The sequence below is a fragment of the Microtus oregoni genome, unplaced genomic scaffold (assembly GCF_018167655.1).
Source record: "Microtus oregoni isolate MIOR12 unplaced genomic scaffold, Mior012 000004F_ref0000308, whole genome shotgun sequence".
Taxonomy (NCBI): Eukaryota; Metazoa; Chordata; class Mammalia; order Rodentia; family Cricetidae; genus Microtus; species Microtus oregoni.
This window is the reverse complement of record NW_024543063.1, coordinates 41584681-41604089: the sequence shown is the minus strand read 5'-3', so window position 1 is coordinate 41604089 and position 19409 is coordinate 41584681. Positions and strand designations below refer to the sequence as shown.

At 47.2% G+C, this 19409-nt stretch overlaps 1 protein-coding gene across 1 annotated transcript; it reads left to right on the top strand.

The window, feature by feature from the left end:
* Window positions 1-5339: 5339 nt before the first annotated feature.
* On the top strand, window positions 5340-18199 carry Nob1 (NIN1 (RPN12) binding protein 1 homolog). The gene is made up of 9 exons (XM_041650284.1): window positions 5340-5444; window positions 5547-5679; window positions 8972-9102; window positions 11913-11984; window positions 12244-12372; window positions 12455-12640; window positions 13350-13447; window positions 14440-14584; window positions 17369-18199. Exons 1-9 carry the CDS (start codon window positions 5382-5384, stop codon window positions 17636-17638), a joined length of 1227 nt encoding a protein of 408 aa, XP_041506218.1. The 5' UTR covers window positions 5340-5381; the 3' UTR covers window positions 17639-18199.
* The last annotated feature ends 1210 nt before the right edge of the window (window positions 18200-19409 follow it).

The following is a 19409-nucleotide window of genomic DNA, read 5'->3' as shown; positions in this document are numbered from 1 at the left end:
TCTCTGTGCATCATGCTACAGACGTGTCCAGTAGTAAAGACATAGTGATTATCTGTGTGTATGATGCTGGACTTTCCTTTTCCCCATCTGCGAACCTGGGTCAGATTAATCAGTTCTGCTAGGGTACCTGACATGGCCCTTGCAGCACGCCGCTACTGCCAGCAGAAGAGACGACTGCAACAGGATCCTTCTCAGAACGCCCTTTATTGGAGCACTTACACTTGAGGTTTGAAAGAGGCAAGAAGACCCCGTCCCCGTGGAAGCAGAAGAATATATACGGTGCCAGACAAAGCCCTGACGTGTCATCAACCCAATGGCTCAGGCCAGAATGGAGCGATAAACGTGCTAAATAATGATTGGCCAGATCAGATGGCCAGATCGAAAGACTCCCTGTGCTGGGGGGGAGGGGGGGAGCTCACGCGCATGCGCACAAGTTCTCTCAAGTTTGACATGAAACAGCAAACGGCACCCAGGCTCCGTGCCCACGACATGACAGCGCCATGGTACGCACTACCGGCCCTAAATAATTTCAGTTAGAGTGGCTATTGCGGCTCCCATGTATTGGTTTCATCTTTCTTCTCATGACAGTCATGGGTGAGCACCTGTGGGTCGTCATCAGGCGACAGGGTAACAGGACTGATGGCACTGGATTTCTCAAACTGGACTTCAGGGCACAGTACTGGGTCACACAGACATTAGACAGCCAGAGTTCTGGTGTTCCTCGGAGGAAGGTCTCAACCACCTGGGTACTGTGAGTTAGAAGATCCTGACCCAGAATTAACTTGTTTGTTTTCCATTAGACTAGCTGTAGCTGCCATAGCTCTTAGACTGGTGGTCCATCCTGTGGCTTCCTACAGAGCCCACTTATTAGGACAGCTATGTCACAGGGTGTTTCCATGGCCCTCAAATTTGGGTTGAATTCCTATTGTCTTTTGTTTCATGGACAAACAGATGAAACAGTTTTGAGGCATCTGGAAGTATTAGGACTGGAGCTGAATTCGCTTTGTAGACCAGGCTAGCCTAAAACTCAAAGACATCCCCACTTTCGTCAGCCTCCCAAGTGCCGGGATTAAAGGCACGTGCCAGCACCGCCTGATTCAAAGCGGTTTTTAAAGCCTCAAATGCCTTTTCTTCCATTTCAGTCCAGATTAGGTGCTCCGTGTCCACTTTGTGCTGGTGTATAGGGCCTTGCTAGTCCCACAAACTCTGATATCGAGAGGCAGCAATACCTGACTGCCCCTAGGAACTCTTGGAGCTGTGTCTTAGTCTCTGGTTTGGGATCTGAAGGATGGCAGCAATCCTACTCTGAGACAGGCTCCTTTTGCCTCTCCTCGGTTGGTATCCAGGAGAGAAAGTCTCTGATGGGACTTGTTAGCTGACATTCTGTAGCCCGGGTCTGTAACTCTTAGACCCTCTGGAGCCCTTTCCTGATCTTTTCCCAGGAACCCTCTAATGGAAGGGTAGGAGGGTCAGCTCTCAGTGTCTCATTAAACAGGTTGGCGAATCTTGTTTTGTTTTGTTTTCATTTTGCTTTTTTTGAGACAGGGTTTCTCTGTGTAGTTTTGGAGCCTGTCCTGAAACTTGCTGGCCTTGAACTCTGAGATCTGCCTGCCTCTGCCTCCCAAGTACTGGGATTAAAGATGTGAGCCATCACCACCTGGCTGGATTGGTGAATTTTTAAATCTTTGGGGGTAACCTGGTCCATGTAAGTTGCCCAATATAATTTCCCACTGGGTCTGTCCACATAAAAGCAAAGATGGGTTGACTCACCTCTGCCAATGGAAAACTGAAGAATGCATCCTTCAGATCCAAGAACAGTGTGCACCTGTTTCTCCGGAGGACTCAAACTTATGAGAGTCAGAGGCCCCAGGTTTCTTCATAGGCAGGAGAGGTGTATTCCACGGTGACTGCCAGGGCACCAGGACGCCTATCTCTCCAAGCCAGGTAATATGGACTGCAATTGCTCTTTTTGTTTCCAGGGTCATTGGGTACTGTTTAATCTGGATGGAGTAGCTGAACTGGTTAGTTGAACAATGAATTAGAGGGCCTTGGTGTTGAGCCAGTCCTGGTGGGCTGGTTTCTGCCCATGCCTCCAGGAATCTTTGTCGTTGGTAGAGAGATAGTCTAACCATATCTTTTGATTGGAGACAGACTTTCAGCTAGGCCATATTCTTCTGACAGAGGGTAAGACATCAAAATTTACTGGGTATCTGTAGTTGGAATTTTTTTGGGTCACAAACCAGCTCTCAGATAAAGACACGGAAACTTCTTATTAATTACAGATGTTCAGGTGTAGCTTAGGCTTGTCCCACTAGCTCTTCTAAGTTATCTTCTTTCTATTCATCTATGTTTGCTTTGGGAACGTTTTTCCTTCCTCCCTCCCTCCCTCCTCCCTCCCTCCCTCCCTTCCTGTCCTACTTTCCTGCTTCCTCCAAGTCTTTGTAGCCCCTGGTATTTCCCTGATGTCTCTTTTCCTTTCTCCCCTGAGCCTAAATTCCTCCTCCTACTTACTCTCCCTGCCCGAAAATCCCACCTACACTTCCTTGCTAATGGCCATTCAGCACTCTGTAAGGTCAAGGCCAGCCTGGTCTACAAAGTGAGTTCCAAGACAGGCCCCAAAGCTACAGAGAAACCCTGTCTCGAAAAACAAAAGAAAACAAAATTTAAATTTAAGAATACTATAAAGTAGAAGCAGTTTGGTGGTGGTGTTGACACAGGGTTTTTCTGTGTAGCCTTGGACTAACCTGGGACTCACTCTGTAGACCAGGCTGCCCTTGAACTCACAGAGGAAGGTACGTAAGTTAGGATGACCCTGGACTCTCGATCTTCCTGCTTTTAAATCTGAAGTGGTGGAATTGTCTGCATGAACTGCCAGGACCAACTTTCCAGATCATTCTTCATCTAGGCTTTAAACCATAGAATCCCTTTCAACTTATACATATCTCTTTGACTAGACTCCAATTCTGTATCTTTACTCACTGTTTAGGACATCGTGGAAAGTCCACTGCAGATAGGGAAATCTGGAAGAGGGATCACTCTTTTTTTTTTTTTTTTTTTTTTTTTGGTTTTTCGAGACAGGGTTTCTCTGTGGTTTTGGAGCCTGTCCTGGAACTAGCTCTTGTAGACCAGGCTGGTCTCGAACTCACAGAGATCCGCCTTCCTCTGCTTCCTGAGTGCTGGGATTAAAGGTGTGCGCCACCACCGCCCGGCGAGGGATCACTCTTGACTCGAGTAAAGAGACTGGAGGTGGAAGGGCCCGGACAAGCATTTCTGGTGATGCCGACTGTAGTGAAGTGAACGTTGGTTGGTGGTGGTGGTAGAGATGGGGTGGCTCAGAGATTCCTACCTCGAATGCTTTTGTTGGCGATGTCTTAAAATTTTGGATTAAAAAAGGAAGTGGTAGCACGTGACTGTGGCGTCAGCCCTGGAAGATTTTATGCCTGCCCAGTCAGAGCTACACAGTGAGACTGTCTACGCTAATAACAATAACGTCGGAACGCTGACATGGGTGGATGCCAGAAATTTCCAGCTAAAATTTCTAGGAAATGTGGACTGGGCGTGAATGGGCGTGAAGATTGGACATAAATGTTTAGAAAGCGTTCTCTAGGGCCCTTAGGAACAGACCAGAAAACTGGTTCAGAGCACTTAGATAAGGTGGATCAAAATCGCTGTTACTCCAGCTCCAGGAGGTCTGCCACCCTCTTCTGACCTCCTCGGGCACCCTCAAACTTATAAATAAAAAACATACTTGTGCATAGAGTTTGTATACCACGATCATTAATATCTGGCAGATAGGTAGCATTACCAAAGAAAAGAACTTGAAATGATTGTGGTGGAAGGTACCGTATATGCAGGGCAAGAAGAGAATATGATGATGGAGGGTGGGAGGCCATCCAAAGGCAGGGAGGGAGATTAGCGTGAAACTTCAGCAAAATCAGGTAAATCCAGAAAGAGGAGACAATAGGCAATGTCAGAGCCTGCAGAGAAACAGACGCCAAAACACTGAAAAAATTTCTCTAGGAGTTAGATAGTCTTCAACTGGGATGTAATTTCAGAACAGGCAGAATGATAAATTCTGAAGGTTGGGGAGACTGAGGGTTAGGAAGATTATCACTATAAAATATTCGGGGACTAGGTGTGTGGTGCACGACTTTAATCTCAGAGTTTAGGAGGCAGAGAGGCAGGAAGATCTCTGAGTTCGAGGGAGAGGAGGCAGCAAGAAGCACCTCCACCTGAGAACCTTACCTGTTCTGCCTCCAGGAATCTCTTTATTACTATTATCATTATGAATTTTTCATCTATTTTACATACCGACCACAGTGCCCCTCCTTCCTCCCTTCCCGTTCCCTCCCCCACCTCCTGTCCATCCCCTCCATCCACTCCTCCTTCTAGGATTCTCTTAGCAGATGGACAGAGCTGACTCTCGTGGTTGTCCTCTGGCCCTCACATGAGCACCTGACATGCCCCCCCCCCCATAAATAATGTAATTTAAAGAGTTTAAAATGCTTGGGCATCAGAAGATTTTGGGTCACTGACAATGGGTACCATCAAGGGTACAGAAAGATTTCTTTCTTTCTTTCTTTCTTTCTTTTTTTTTTTTTTTTTTTTTTTTGGTTTTTCGAGACAGGGTTTCTCTGTGGTTTTGGAGCCTGTCCTGGAACTAGCTCTTGTAGACCAGGCTGGTCTCGAACTCACAGAGATCCGCCTGCCTCTGCCTCCCGAGTGCTGGGACTAAAGGCGTGAGCCACCATCGCCCGGCCAGAAAGATTTCTGATACAGGACACATGAATAAAACAGAACAGTTTAGCCGGGCGGTGGTGGCGCACGCCTTTAATCCCAGCATTCGGGAGGCAGAGGCAGGCGGTTCTCTGAGCTAGTTCCGGGACTGGCACCAAAGCTACAGGGAAACCCTGTTTCGACCCCCCCCCCAAAAAAAGAACAGTTTATTTATTTATTTTGGTTTTTTGAGACAGGGTTTCTCTGTAGCTTTGGTGCCTTTCCTGAAACTAGCTTTTGTAGACCAGGCTGGCCTCGGACTCCCAGAGATCCGCCTGCTTCTGCCTCCCGAGTGCTGAGATTAAAGGCGTGCGCCACCACCGCCCGGCCAGTGTTTGCTTTTAAAAGTAAAGAAAGCTCTATGAAGTGTGTCCTGAGTCATGTGACCTCAGGTGTCCCTCAAATTTAATCATGCTAGCAATCCCAGGCTGAGCAAACGGCGCAGCTGCGCAAGAGCTCATAGTCTTGCAGCGACGGATTGTGCCCGCCAGAGGGCGCCGCCAAGTCGCAGAGGCCGTTCCTCCGGTCCGGGGCGGACTGCCTTGAAAACGTAGGGAAACGACGTAGGCTCCTTGCGCAAGCGCGGTCTGTCCACTGCAGCCAGCATGGCGCCTGTGGAGCACGTTGTGGCTGACGCCGGGGCTTTCTTGAGGGATGCGCCGCTGCAGGTACAGGAGATTCCGCCGAGGGGCGCGGGGCCTGGGCTCGAGACCCCCCAGGGGTGTGCGTGTGGTCAGGCGAGTGTGATAACGAAACCGATCTGTCCGCAGGACATAGGAAAAAACATCTACACCATCCGGGAGGTGGTCAGAGAGATTCGGGACAAGGCCACGCGCAGGCGGCTGGCAGTGCTGCCCTACGAGCTGCGGTTCAAGGAGCCCTTCCCGGAGTACGTGCGGCTGGGTGAGTGCCCCAGTCCAGCCCTGTCGGGGGAGCTGGGCAGAGTGGAGTCAGATCTCCGCAGTGCGGGTAGAGCCTGTTTTAAAGTTCAGCCTGCTTTAAAGACCATAAATCTGTGGTCCTATCTGTAGGGTGATTCTAGCCTCAGTTAAGAAAACGGCATGCAGCGGCCTGGGTGGTGTAATCTCAGCGCTGGGGAGTCAGAGGCATGGGATCATGGGTCCTGCCTTGGCCAGCCAGAGCTAGATAGTGAGACTCAGCCTTACTGAAAATAAAAGATGAACCCAGTGTGTAGTCCCAATTAGTCCAAGCCCTCTGGAGTCAGAGGTTCCAAGCCAACCAGGGTAGATAGTGAGCTCTCATCTTCAAAGATAAACAATAAGTTTTTAGAAGAAAAAGGGATATGTTTAGGCCTTGCATTGAGTCTGAAAGAAAACTCCATAGGAATCCGGGCTGGTAGGGTTTGGGAAGTGTTACTGAGGGCATGGTGGACATACTGTTGCCTGCTTTGCTAGTTTGTGATTTCTGTAGTTTTCACCAACTTGATGGTGATGGGACCTTTGCCAAGCGCTTCAACTTATTGTATTATTTCATTTCCAAAATACTAGTAATATTTCATAGGACGTGATTGAGGACGAAATGAATCCACATGGTGCACATGCCTCCATACAAGCTAAACATTCATGGGTATAAACAAAAGTAAATGATTTTTGTTGTTGTTGTTCTTGTTTTCATTCTTTTCCAAACAGGGTTTCTTTGTGTAGCACTGGCTGTCTTAGAACTCACTATGTAGACCAGGCTGTCCTCAAACTCAGATCCACCTGCCTCTGCTCCCAAAGTGCTGGAGTCAAAGGGGGGTGTGCCATCACTGACCACCAAATTAATATTTTTAACAACAACAACAAAAAGTACTGAGAAATTTGCTGGGTGCCCAGGTAGACTTGGTAATACGACCCCCACCCCTGACAGAGTCTCATCACGTACCTCCAGGTGACCTGGAACTTACCACTTAACCCAGGCTGGCCTTGAACTCAGAGTTACCTACTTCTGCTTCCCACTTGCTAGTATTAAAGGGCTGTACCACGGTAGGGCTAGAGAGATGGCGCAGCAGTTAAGATCACAGACGGTTGTTCTAAAGAACCCAGGTTCGATTCCCATCACCTATATCTCAGCTCAAAACCGTCTGTCCAGGAATCTGACCCATCTTCTGAACTCGGGCTCCAGGCACACACATGGTGCCCAGATGCGCACAGATCCATATAAAAATCACTTGTAAGCACAAAAATAAAGAAATGCATCGCCACACCTGGCTATTAGTACAATTTTTTTTCTTTCTTTTTTTTTTTTTTTGGAGACAGGGTTTCTCTGTGTAACAGCCCTGGCTGTCCTGGAACTAGCTCTTGTAGATCAGGCTGACTTCAAACTCACAGAGATCCTCTTGTCTCTTCCTCGCCTGCTGGAATTAAAGGCGTGTGCCAGCACTGCCTGGCTGTTAGTACCATTTTTATAGAAAACGTTAGCAGTGTGTTTATTGTTACTTATGCCATTGTTACCAGAAAACATTCTATGAGAAAATTTTATTGTGTTTATTGTCACTGTCTCAAACACCTCAGTAACCTTCACTTTGGCTGAAGTATAGGTGTGCAGTTCTTTTTTTTTTTTTTTTTTTTTTTTTTGGTTTTTCGAGTCATGTTTTCTCTGTGGTTTTGGAGCCTGTCCTGGAACTAGCTCTTGTAGACCAGGCTGGTCTCGAACTCACAGAGATCCGCCTGCCTCTGCCTCCCGAGTGCTGGGATTAAAGGCGTGCGCCACCACCGCCCTAGGTGTGCAGTTCTTAAAATCTTTGCAAAACCGTCCATTATTGGACAGAACCTTCTTTGGATTTTATCATAGACCATGATCACAGTTAACCTTCTGTTTTATTTTGAAATCCGACCATCTCTTCTTACTTAGAGCTAAGAAAGAAAAGGCTTCTAGGCTGGGCAGTGGTGGCTCACGCCTTTAATCCCAGCATTTGGGAGGCAGCAGCAGGCAGATCTGGTCTACACAGCAAGTTCTAGGACTGTTACACAGATAAACCCTGTCTCTAAACACAAAACAAAAGAGGCTTCTAACTATGCCAAAACCGGTGAGGAACACTTATCATGGACAAGTTCTTTATTAACTTGGATCTTGTATTTATTTATTTATTTATTTAGATATTATCCTTGATTCTATTCCTTGATCCAGTGGATGAGTGTTGCTTCCTGGCGAGTGGCTTGGTCGTGGTAAACACAGACTTTTTAATCACAAGGAGAGAAAGGACAGAAAGTAGTTGTTGCAGTTCTCATGCAATGCTATGCTGATTCTTTTTTTCGTTTGGTTCTTTGGTTAATTTGGTGGTGGTGCTTTGAAACAAGGTCTCAGCATGGCTTGGTATTGAACTTTTGTGTGGCTGAGGATGACTTAGTTGACCATCTTGTCCTCATCTCCCGAGTGCTAAGATAACAGGAGTGAGCCAGGACTCCCAGATGGGAGATTGATTTTAAGTTCTTTGAAAAACGATTGTGCACGTGACAGGGTTCAAATGAGGTGAGAGGATTGGTTTCCTTTCCTTTCCATCAAGTAGATCCTAGGGATCAAACTCAGGTGGCTAGATTCACTGTCAAGCGCCTTTACTAGGCCATCTCTATATGGCTTAGTTTTGTTTTATGTGCACAGGTGATTTGCCTGCGTGTATGTTTGTACACCACGTGTAGGCAATTTTTGGTGAGACAGCTCTCTTCTAAATAACCACACAGAGCCTTAATATTATAAATGCTCGGCCGATAGCTTAGGCTTGTCTCCAGCCAGCTCTTACAACCTAAATTAGCTCATTTCTTTTCATCTGTGTGCTATCCTGATGCTCGCTTACCTCATCTATGAACTTTCCATGTTTCTTCTTCCGCGTCTGCCCTGACTCCTCTGACTCTGCCCTTCTTCCCAGCATTCTCTGCCCCCAAATCCTGCCTAGCCATTGGCCAGTCAGCTTTTTATTAACAATGAGAGCAGCACATTTTCACAGTAACCACATGTCTGCCTGGTGTTCTCAGAGGCCAGAAGAAGGCATCAGACCCTCTGGAACTGGAGTTAGAAATTTGTGAGCCACCATGTGGATGCTGAGAATTTAACCTGGGTCCCTTAGAAGAGCAGCCAGTGCTCTTTAACTGCTGAGCCATCTCTCCAGCCCCTACATATGATTTTTTGATACTGTGATTATCCAAGGATGTCAGTCTTTCCCTTAACTTAAATTTGGAACTCTCTTGTTTTCTTGCAGTTACTGAGTTTTCCAAGAAAACTGGAGACTATCCCAGCCTCTCTGCTGTAGATATCCAAGTGTTGGCTCTGACTTACCAATTAGAAGCAGAATTTGTTGGGGTATCTCATCTCAAACAAGAACCAGAAAAGGTAAATCTGGGGGGCTGGGTTGTTTGGTTTGGTTTTTAAATTTGTGTGTATGTGTGTATCTGTGAGTGTGTGAGCTTTTGGGGTGATGGAGAGGGTGCCTCTGGGCCCTGAAGAGAACGTCATGTCCCTTGGCATGGAATTAAGGTGTTTGCCAGCCACTTAACCTGCAGCACACACAGGTGCTAGAATCACACTCTAATCCTTGACTGAGCACTAGTTGCTCCTAACCACTGAGCCGTGTCTCCCGCCCGGGTTTGTTTCTTAGTACTTTTTATTCTGGGAACTGTCGTCCCCAGCAGTGTGTATGTTGGGAGTGGAAGTTCACGTCCTGTAATCCCAGTATTCTGAAGGTGGAGGCAGGAGGATCAGAAGTTCAGGGTAGATTGGTCTATAAAGTGAGTGTAAGGGTGAACCTGGGCTAAATTAGACCCTGCTTCAAACATAAAAAAACCTCAGAGCCAGCCAGTGGTAGCACACACCTTCAATCCCAGTAATCGGGAGGCAGGCAGATATCTATGAGTTCAAGGCCAGCCTGGTCTACAAGAACTAGTTCTAAGACAGGAACCAAAGCTTCAGAGCTACCCTATATCAAAAAACAAAATAAAACATCAGAGTATCATTGGACTTATATAATGGGCTCCTAATGTCACCAAATATCCAATCAGTATCCACACTTTCCCATTCTGTAAATATTTATTGTTTGTTTAGGTGAAAATCCAAATGATGATTATATATTTTTTTTACTTTTATTTATTTATTTATTTATTAAAGATTTATGCCTCCTCCCCACCACCGCCTCCCATTTCCCTCCCCCTCCCCCAATCAAGTCCCCCGCCCTCATCAGCCCGAAGAGCAATCAGGGTTCCCTGCCCTGTGGAAAATCCAAGGAACCCGCACCTCCATCCAGGTCTAGTTAGGTGAGCATCCACACTACCTAGACTCCCACAAAGCCAGTACGTGCAGTAGGATCAAAACCCATTGCCATTGTTCTTGAGTTCTCAGTAGTCCTCATTGTCACCTATGTTCAGCGAGTCCGGTTTTATCCCATGCTTTTTCAGACCCAGGCCATATGGGATGAACTCACTCATAATTGGTTTCTAGCCATAAATAAAGGACATTGAGCCTATAATTTGTGATCCTAGAGAAGCTAAATAAGAAGGTGAACCCAAAGAAAAACATATAGTCATCCTCCTGGATATTAACCTTCATCAGGCTATGAAAGGAGACAGAGACCCACATTGGAGCACCAGACTGAAATCCCAAGGTCCAAATCAGGACCAGAAGGAGAGAGAGCACAAGCAAGGAACTCAGGAACGCGAGGGGTACACCCACACACTGAGACAATGGGGATGTTCTATCGGGAACTCACCAAGGCCAGCTGGCCTGGGTCTGAAGTTTATATATTATATTTAATAAATTTAGCAGATGTATTCATCTTTTTTTTTTTTAAAACAGAATTTCTTTTTTTTAAATATTTATTTATTTATTATTTATACAGTATTCTGTCTGCTTATATGCCTGCAGGCCAGAAGAGGCACCAGACCTCATTACAGATGGTTGTGAGCCGCCATGTGGTTGCTGGGAATTGAACTCAGGACCTTTGGAAGAGCAGGCAGTGCTCTTAACCGCTGAGCCACCTCTCCAGCCCCTGAAACAGAATTTCTGTAGCCTAGGTTAGCCTGGAACTTGCTATATAACCAAGGAAGACTTTGAACTCGATTGTTTTTTAAGCTTCATTTAAAAAAGAAAAACAAAAAGTGGCTTTTTTTTGTGTGTTAAGAGTGTTTTGCCTACATGTTCAGTTTGCTTGTGTGTATGTATGTTCACTGTGTCCATACGCAGTGCCCAGGGAGTTCAGAAGAGGCTTTTGGCTACCCTGGAACTGGAGTTATAAGTGGTCATGAACAACCATGTGGATGCTGGCAAACAAACTTGGGTCCTCAGCAAGAGCAGTTAGTGTTCTTTATTCAGCCACCTCTAGCACTGGCCTTGAACTCTTGATCCTCCTGCCTGTACTTTCCTAGTGCTAGAATAATAGCTAAACACCAGGCTCCTGTTCTAACACTATTCAGAGCTACCCTCTCTTGTTTTTCAGTCAAGTTTAGCGGCCTCCAGTTTAAAAGCCTAAAACAAGAGGCAGGCGGATCTCTGTGAGTTCGAAACCAGCCTGGTCTACAGAGCTAGTTCTAGGACAGGCTCCAAAGCCGCAGAGAAACCCTGTCTCGAAAAAACCATAAAAGCCTAAAACAGACTCATTTTCTTCCTTTTTTGTTTATCGTATTTTGTTTCTGTGTCAAAAGTCTTAGAATGGCTGTATCCATCTCTCAGTTGGTAGAATGTTGTATATCGTGTGCTCAGGGCCTCTAGGTTTCATCCCCAGCACCTCGTAAACAGGCAATGTACTGCAGGCCTGTGCCTTCAGAGGTAGAGCCAGGAAGATGAGAAGTTCAAGTCATCCGTAGTGAGTTCAGGACCAGCCTGGACTAAGTGAACCGTCTCAAAGCTTTAGAGCACTGCATGCTTTGACAGTGCTTCAGCGCCATGGCGTTCAGCCTGCAGCTCTCACTACAGAATGCTCGCAAGTGTCACCTACTCACCTCACAGGTGTTTGTGTTCTGGCACAAACACCCTAAGAGTGCTTAATGATGGTGTCGGAATGTCTGAGTGTTGTCATTTGTCTGTATATTCTTGTGACTTCTAGCATTTTATTCAATAACTAGGAAGAGAGATCTGATTTTTGTTTTAATTAGCCTTGATGTTGTATTTTCAAACGCCCTTTCTCAGTGCTGACTTTTTTTTTTTTTTTTAAGGTTACAGTGAGCTCCTCAATTCAGCACCCCGAAACTCCTTTGCACGTTTCTGGTTTCCATCTGCCCTCCAAGGTAACGCTTCAGGAACCTGATCCCTGGGTTCTTTTCTACAGCATGCCATAGCTCTTGCTAACAAAGCAAGTTGACCTGGGCCAGAAGCATATTTTCCTAGTCCTTCCGAGACCTAGCTGAATACAGTGGTTTCACTTCTAAACTTCTCGATTTTCATGTTTTTAAATTATTCTGCTCCCGAAAAGAGTGCTTTCCTGGTATCTGTAAGGCCCAGGGTTCTTTCCCCTGCACTGAAAGCTGATGTTTCATTTAATCTCAGCCTAAACCCTCACATGAAACCGTGGATTGTGGCCACCCAGCTGATGGGCCTGAGGACCTGGAATTCAGCTCCTTCCTGTTCTGGAGAAACCCTCTGCCTAACATTGATCATGAACTGCAGGAGCTGCTGGTAAGGCCCTGACTTGTAGTCTCCTAATGACATTAGAGCCTCTAGAGTCCTGAATCTGAGAGCCCTTCTATTGGTGTTTCAGAGTGACAGAAGGGAAGAGGAGGAAGAGGAGGATGAGGACGAGGAGAACGAATTTGAAGACAGTGATGACGATGGTGGGGGGTGGATAACCCCCAGCAACATCAAGCAGATCCAGCAGGAGTTGGAGCAGTGTGACATCCCGAAGGACGTGCGGGTTGGGTGTGTGACCACAGACTTCGCCATGCAGGTGGGTGGGGGAGACCCGGGCCAGTGCTGTGGGGTGAGAGGTGCAGAGCCTCTGTAAACTTGACTGATGGTTCAGTTTGTTTGAGGGGAGCCCATCACACAGTGACAAGGGATTCGATAGTTTTTAAAGAATATTTAGGGTTCAGGGTGGTGGTGGTGCACATCTTTAATTCCAGCACTCGAGAGGCAGAGGCAGGTGGATCTTTGAGTTCAAGACCAGACTGGTCTACAGAGCGAGTTCCAGAACAGATTTCAAAGCTACACAGAGAAACCCTGTGTTGAAAACAAAGAAACAAAAAGAATATTTAGTTACTGGAGAGATGGCACAGTGGTTAAGAGCATTGGCTGCTCTTTCAGAGGACCTGGGTTCAATTCCCAGCACCCATTGCACAGCTCACAATCTGATGCCATCTTCTGATCTGCAGAAAAAGTAAGCAGGGCTTAGCAGCCCCAAAATGAAAATATTTTGCCCAAGAGAAAAAAAAAATGTCTTTTTTGAGAGGCTTTGCCAGTGAACCCAGGCTCTGTTCTTGCAATTGCCCAGTAACCCAGGTCCCTGTCTTCCCAGCCAGGCCTCTCATGTGTTCCCTTAGCACAGTCAGGGCTTATAAACCAAACGATCAAGTTGGATTTCCATAACTGTACAAAATTTTTGCCAAATTGATGTTAAAGAAGTTGGTTTCGGTCCTTGATTAGCTTGTTGGTTGCAGAATGTTCTGCTTCAGATGGGGCTGCATGTGCTGGCGGTGAACGGCATGCTGATCCGAGAGGCCCGGAGCTACATCCTACGCTGTCATGGCTGCTTCAAGTACGTGCTGAGGGTCTGGACCTGCTGATGGTTCCTCAGAAGGGAACCCTTTCCTTCCATCTCGGTGTTCCCTGTGCTCCACCTGCTGTCTCCACCACTGAAATCCCTGGGGCAGGTTACGGTGACCTGTCTTTCCACATACGTCTCTGAGGAGCCTAGAGTTAAGGCTGTGGGTTCTGGGACAGAGGTCACTTGTTCTCCAGTGGCACATGCTGGGCTGTGTAGAAGGAGAGAGGTCTGGGATTTGCTCCCAAGTGTCATGGGGTAGAGATGAAACACAGTAGCTGTGAGCTGAGAGTCAAGCCGGGTGATGGAGTCATGGGGATTCATTGGTTGTCAGGGCTGCTTTATGTCTGAACCCAGAGTGTACAGTTCACTTCTGATGCCTTCCCTCAGTGATGTGCCGATATTAACAGTTAGCTGCCTTCTTAGTTCTTTAAGATGGTCTTTAAATTGAAAGATTTGCTGTAAGGAATTGGGAGCAGATGTCACAGGGACTTAGCAGGGTATTTGGCACACGGGAGATGCTCCCTCTGATGGACTGTCAGCAGGCTGACCGCTCCCTTCTACTTCCTAGTCTGTATTCTGTGAGGGCCGGTGTTCTGTGGACAGACCCTGGGGCTGGTTGCTGTGGAAATATGTTCCCAGGATTTATGGGCAGGTTCATGGCCTTTCTGTGTCTGTGCGCTGAGTCTGCGGACGTCTTCTAGGTCATCTGGCAGAGCCCAGCTTTGCAGAGGCCTTGTGTGGGATGGTGCTGAAGCACTGGGGGGTTTTGCTGGGCCTGAAGGACTCTTGATGAGATTCTGCTAAGGAAGGCAGTGGCCCTTGGATGCATCTCCCTTTATAATGAGGCTAGCAGCTTTTGTTTTGGAAGATGGGTCTAACAAAATTTAGCTTTTTCTGCATTTCCTGTCATTTTCTATTGTGAGGCTGGTGGTAGGGTCTCCTGCCCACGGTGCGTTTACAGCCCTTTCTTTTGTGTCTCCCAGGACAACATCGGACATGAATCGAGTGTTCTGTGGGCACTGTGGGAACAAGACCCTGAAGAAAGTGGCAGTGACTGTCAATGACGACGGTACCTTGCACATGCATTTCTCCCGGAATCCCAAGGTGCTGAACCCTCGAGGCCTCCGGGTAGGTGGCATTTCCTCCTGATAACTTCAGAATCAAATGACCAAGGGAGAACTCGGGAGAGTGATGCACTATGGGATCCCAGCACTGGGGTGGAGGCAGGAAGAGCAAGAGTTCAAGGCGAGCTTTGGCTGCTACCCAGTTTCAAAAGACCAGAGGAAAAAAGGAGAGCCAGCCTAGTCACCCCACTGGTGGAATCAGGAGCCCGTGGTCTCAGTGTACAGACTGGAAGAAAGGGTGTGAAACAAGACAGCTGTGTGTTCCACCTCCCACCCTTTTTTGAAAAAATGATTTATTTTATTATGTGTATGGTCTGCCTGCAGACCAGAAGAGGGCACCAGATTTCTTTATAGATGACTGGGATCCACTATGTGGTGGCTTGGAATTGGCAGCCAGAACTCTTAACCTGAGCCAATTCTCCAGCCTCCCACCTGTGTATTTCCTGAGGCTTTAGAGAAGGAGAAACAAGCAGTGGTTCTGGGCAGTGAGTGCTCAGTGGTAGCCACTTGACTTGGGGAAGGCAGAGCTCAGCCAGGGTTACCTGGAACACAGTAGAGGCCAGATTTGTACAGGAGTTTGAAGGGTGCTTGAAAGGTCTGAGCTCCGTGAAGCAGCTAAAGGTGAGCACAGGAGAGTCCTGGATTTGTGTGAATGGATCAAGAAAGAAAGAATAGCCAGCTATAGTGGCTCATGCCTGTAATTCTGGCATTCAAGGAGCTGAGGCAGGAGACTTTCTACAAGGTTGGACGCCCATATGGCTACAGAGTAAAACTCTATTACCAAAAGATGGAGGTGATCCTGGAGAGGTAGCTCAGCAGTGAAGAACAAGGACCAGAATGGGGAGAGTGTAAGAGTGTAGCGGCCTGACTGCCTGCCACTCCGCTGGAATCCTCCGCCTCCCCCAGTCTCTAAAGCTGGAGTCGTCTGCCAGTCTCGGGCTTTCGTGACCAGTTGGCCTCAAACTCAGCAGTCCTCCTGCCTCAGTCTCCTAAGTGCCTGGATTGCAAGTGTGCACACCACACCAGCCACATTGTGTTCTGGACATGGGAAATTTGGCGGTGTTGTGGGGACATCTCCACATGGTGGTAGAGCGTATGTGCTAATCAGGTGGCACTTGTCTCTTGGGTAAGGTGGCTTCTGCACTGTAAAGTACAGTCGCTCTGATAACTGTTTATGTAAGTTATGACTGTTGATGGTCACATAATTGTACTGTTTGCTTGCTTGCTTGATTGCTTGCTTGCTTGGTTTTGTTTTTCCAGACAAGGCTTCTCTGTGTAGCCAATTACCCTGGAACTGAGGGGTCCACCTGCCTCTGCTGGGGTGGAAGCCTGCATAATTGTTTTCTAATGTTGTCTGTCCTTCTGTAGTCCAGGACATTCTACTCACAATAAGAACTTTGTATTTTTATTTGTTTTTGTGGTGCTGGGGATCAAACCCAGATTTTGTGCTTACAGAACAAGCACTCTACTGCTGAGCTACAGGCCAGCCCTTGCTTGTTTTGTTTTCCTTGTGTGTAGGTGGTTGTACATGTACAGGCAAAGGCCAGAGGAAGGTACTGGGTATCCTCCGCTTGTATTCTCCTTTTATTTTCTTTCTTTAGGAACATGGTCTCCCTGTGTAGCCCTGGTTTCCTGGAACTCGCTGTAGACTGGAGATTTGCCTGCCTCTGCCTCCTGAGTGCTGGGATTAAAGGCGTGAGCCACCAGCTCCTGGTTGCTCTTGCTTATGTTCATTTTCTGCTGTAGCCTATGCTGTTTCGCTCCTCATTTTGAAGCTCATGTATTTCCAGGCTTAGTCATTGAGAGCCCTCACAAGGCATGCCCCCTGACAGGTCTCAGCTCTTCTTTCTCTCGCTCTTACTCTTCTGACACAGCTGGTTGTTTCCAGACCTCCGCACTCTCGTCCCTGCCCTAGAATAGCCCTTTCTCTTAGGTGTGTGTGTAGGCCGTACTGTTAGCTGTGTCTGTGAGTGTGGTGTGGGGGTGTGTACAGGGTGTGTGTAGGCCGTACTGTTAGCTGTGTATGTGAGTGTGGTGTGGGGGTAGTACAGGGTGTATGTGTGTATGTTTTGGTTTGGTTTGAGACAAAGTCATGTTTTTTCTGATTTTACTTTATAAGTGCTGGATTATTGGCTTGCGCAAATGCTTCTGGCTTATGTGTACTGGGGATCAAGCACAGGGCTTCCCTGCATGCTAGGTGGGCGCTCAGCCAACTGAACCGCACATCCCCAGCTCCTCTCTCAGGAGTTTAGCACCTGTTTTAGTTAAAATAGTTCTTGCTGACCTTGAACTTGCCATATAACCAAGGGTGACCTTAAACTCTTGATCTTCCTAGCCCTGTCTTATACCTGGATTTTGGGTGTGTACCACTGTGCCCAGCCAAGAATGCTTTCTAGTATTGCAGCCTGGATATGAACCCAGCACCACAGAGTGCATTCAAGGCCACCTCACCCATTCACAAAACCTGTTTAATGCCCTTTTTCATGGTGGTTTGCCTTTGCTTGGCTAAAACCCACGTGGTCGTTTCAGACTGCTAAGGCACACCTCTGTGGAAATGGCAGCAGCTCTCTGTCCATTTGTCCTTAGCTGAGAATGTGTAGTTAAGATGCTCCTTCAGGTTTTTATCTGTCAGTTGAGGTAAGCTTGATGTGGCAAACACGTGTCTTGTTGGCACACAGTGGGCAAGACAGTTGTCTGCCAGGATGAGGATGTGAGGGACACTTCAGAAGACAGCACTGGAGCTGTGTGAGCAGGGTCCCTGTCCTGACAGCGTTTTCTCTTACTGCAGTACTCGCTGCCTGCTCCCAAAGGGGGCAAATACGCCGTCAACCCCCATCTGACCGAGGATCAGCGCTTCCCCCAGCTGCGACTCTCCCACAAGGCCAGGCAGAAGACCAACGTGTTTGCCCCTGACTACATAGCTGGGGTGTCTCCCTTTGCGGAAAATGACATCTCCAGCCGCTCAGCCACCCTGCAGGTCCGGGACAGCACCTTAGGAGCTGGACGGAGACGCTTAAATCCCAATGCTTCCAGAAAGAAGTTTGTAAAGAAAAGGTGATATTGCAAGCCCTGCAGGCAAACAGACTGCAGCTGGCTGCTGGGGATGCCTGGAGTACCAACCCCGGTGTCTGGACTGCCTGAGACTGCACTGTGTGGGGCTGCAGTGCAACGTGGCTGCGCTGCCTGTGAGCATCCAGAGCCCAGGCTCGGCCATGGGAAGGGAAACTTGAAGGAGAAGGAAGGGTGCCCTGGAGCAAACCTTGAACTCAAAGGAAGAACTATCCAAATGGAATCTTTCCTAATAAACTGATGGCCAGCTCAGGTGCGTTTATGTTCTCGTATCCTTGGTGGACATGGATGCAAACACGACATATGCCTGAGAACCAACCATATAGATTATTTTTTGCTTGAATGATAAAGTATTCTACAATAAAATTTTTAACTTTTTTTCACCCCAAACAAAAAAACTCTTCATCCAGATCATGAATCCACATCTGACTAACATTTGCTGTGTAAAGTGTGCATCTTCCTGGGGAAAGGAGGGTCATTTACATAACTGCGGTGTATTAATCAAACACAGAAGATTCCTTCTATTAAAGGATAGTTCATTTATATCGACTGCTCATTGTTGTTACAGCGCCCAGTACTCCTTCACACAGTTACCAAGTAGTCAGGGCATGGAGGAGATGATACCAATGTCGGCTTTATGTGACTTGACCAGATTATCACTAGAAGACCGAGATGTCAGTTTAATGTGTGCGCCCGTGCATCAAAACTGTGTGCGCCTGTGGGGATTCTGAGAGACCCGTGGAGCCAGCTGAGGGGCCAATAGCCTCTGGGAGCCTACCACAGGAGGAAGCAATGGCTAGAACCCAGGGCACATCACACCCTGCTTCCCCACTTCACCTCCCTCCACTGAGATACAGAAAATAGCACTGAGAAGGCAGAGGCCAGCCTGGTCTACAGAGAGGTTCAGGACAGCCATGGCTAGCTACACAGAGAAACCCTGCCTCAAAAGACATCTCTGGCTACAGAGAACTCACATTTGATTCTAGTACCAACACTGGGGCTCACAACTGCCTAACTTCAGTTCCTGGGGACCTGACCCTCTCTTCTGGTCCCTGGGCACTAGGCACGCACGTGGTACATGGCTATACATATGGGTAATACACAAGGTATTTTTTTATTTTTTTTTGATATTTATTAAACTTTACATTTTTCTTTGCTCTCCTCTCTGCCTTTCCTCTCCCCCCTTCAATCCTCTGCCAAGGCCCCAATGTTCTCAATTTACTCAGGAGATCTTGTCTTTTTCTACTTTCCATGTAGATTAGATCTATGTAAGTGTCTCTTAGTGTCTGCATTGTTGTCTTAAGTTCTCTGGGATTGTGGTTTGTAGGCTGGCTTTCTTTGCTTTATGTTTAAAAACACCTATGAGTGAGTACATGTGATAATTGTCTTTCTGTGTCTGGGTTACCTCACTCAAAATAATGTTTCTAGTTCCATCCATTTTCTTGCAAAATTCAAGCAGTAGTTTTTTCTGCTGTGTAGTACTCCATTGTGTAAATGTACCACATTTTCCTTGTCCATTCTTCGGTTGAGGGGCATTTAGGCTGTTTCCAGGTTCTGGCTATGACAATGCTGCTATAAACAGAGTTGAGCACATGTCCTTGTGGCACGATTGAGCATCCTTTGGATATATACCCAAAAGTGGTATTGCTGGGTCTTGAGGAAGGTTGTTTCCTAATTTTCTGAGAAATCGCCACACTGACATCCAAAGGGGTTATACCAGCTTGCACTCCCACCAGCAATGCAGGAGTGTTCCCTTTACC

What these genes read in the sequence shown, in the direction of transcription:
- Nob1 (XM_041650284.1), top strand. Translation starts at nt 5,382, where the DNA reads ATGGCGCCTGTGGAGCACGTTGTGGCTGACGCCGGGGCTTTCTTGAGG. An exon ending in GTTTCCATCTGCCCTCCAAG is followed by an intron (nt 11,985 to 12,243) that starts GTAACGCTTCAG and finishes ATTTAATCTCAG; the next exon opens with CCTAAACCCTCACATGAAAC. An exon ending in CCACAGACTTCGCCATGCAG is followed by an intron (nt 12,641 to 13,349) that starts GTGGGTGGGGGA and finishes TGTTGGTTGCAG; the next exon opens with AATGTTCTGCTTCAGATGGG.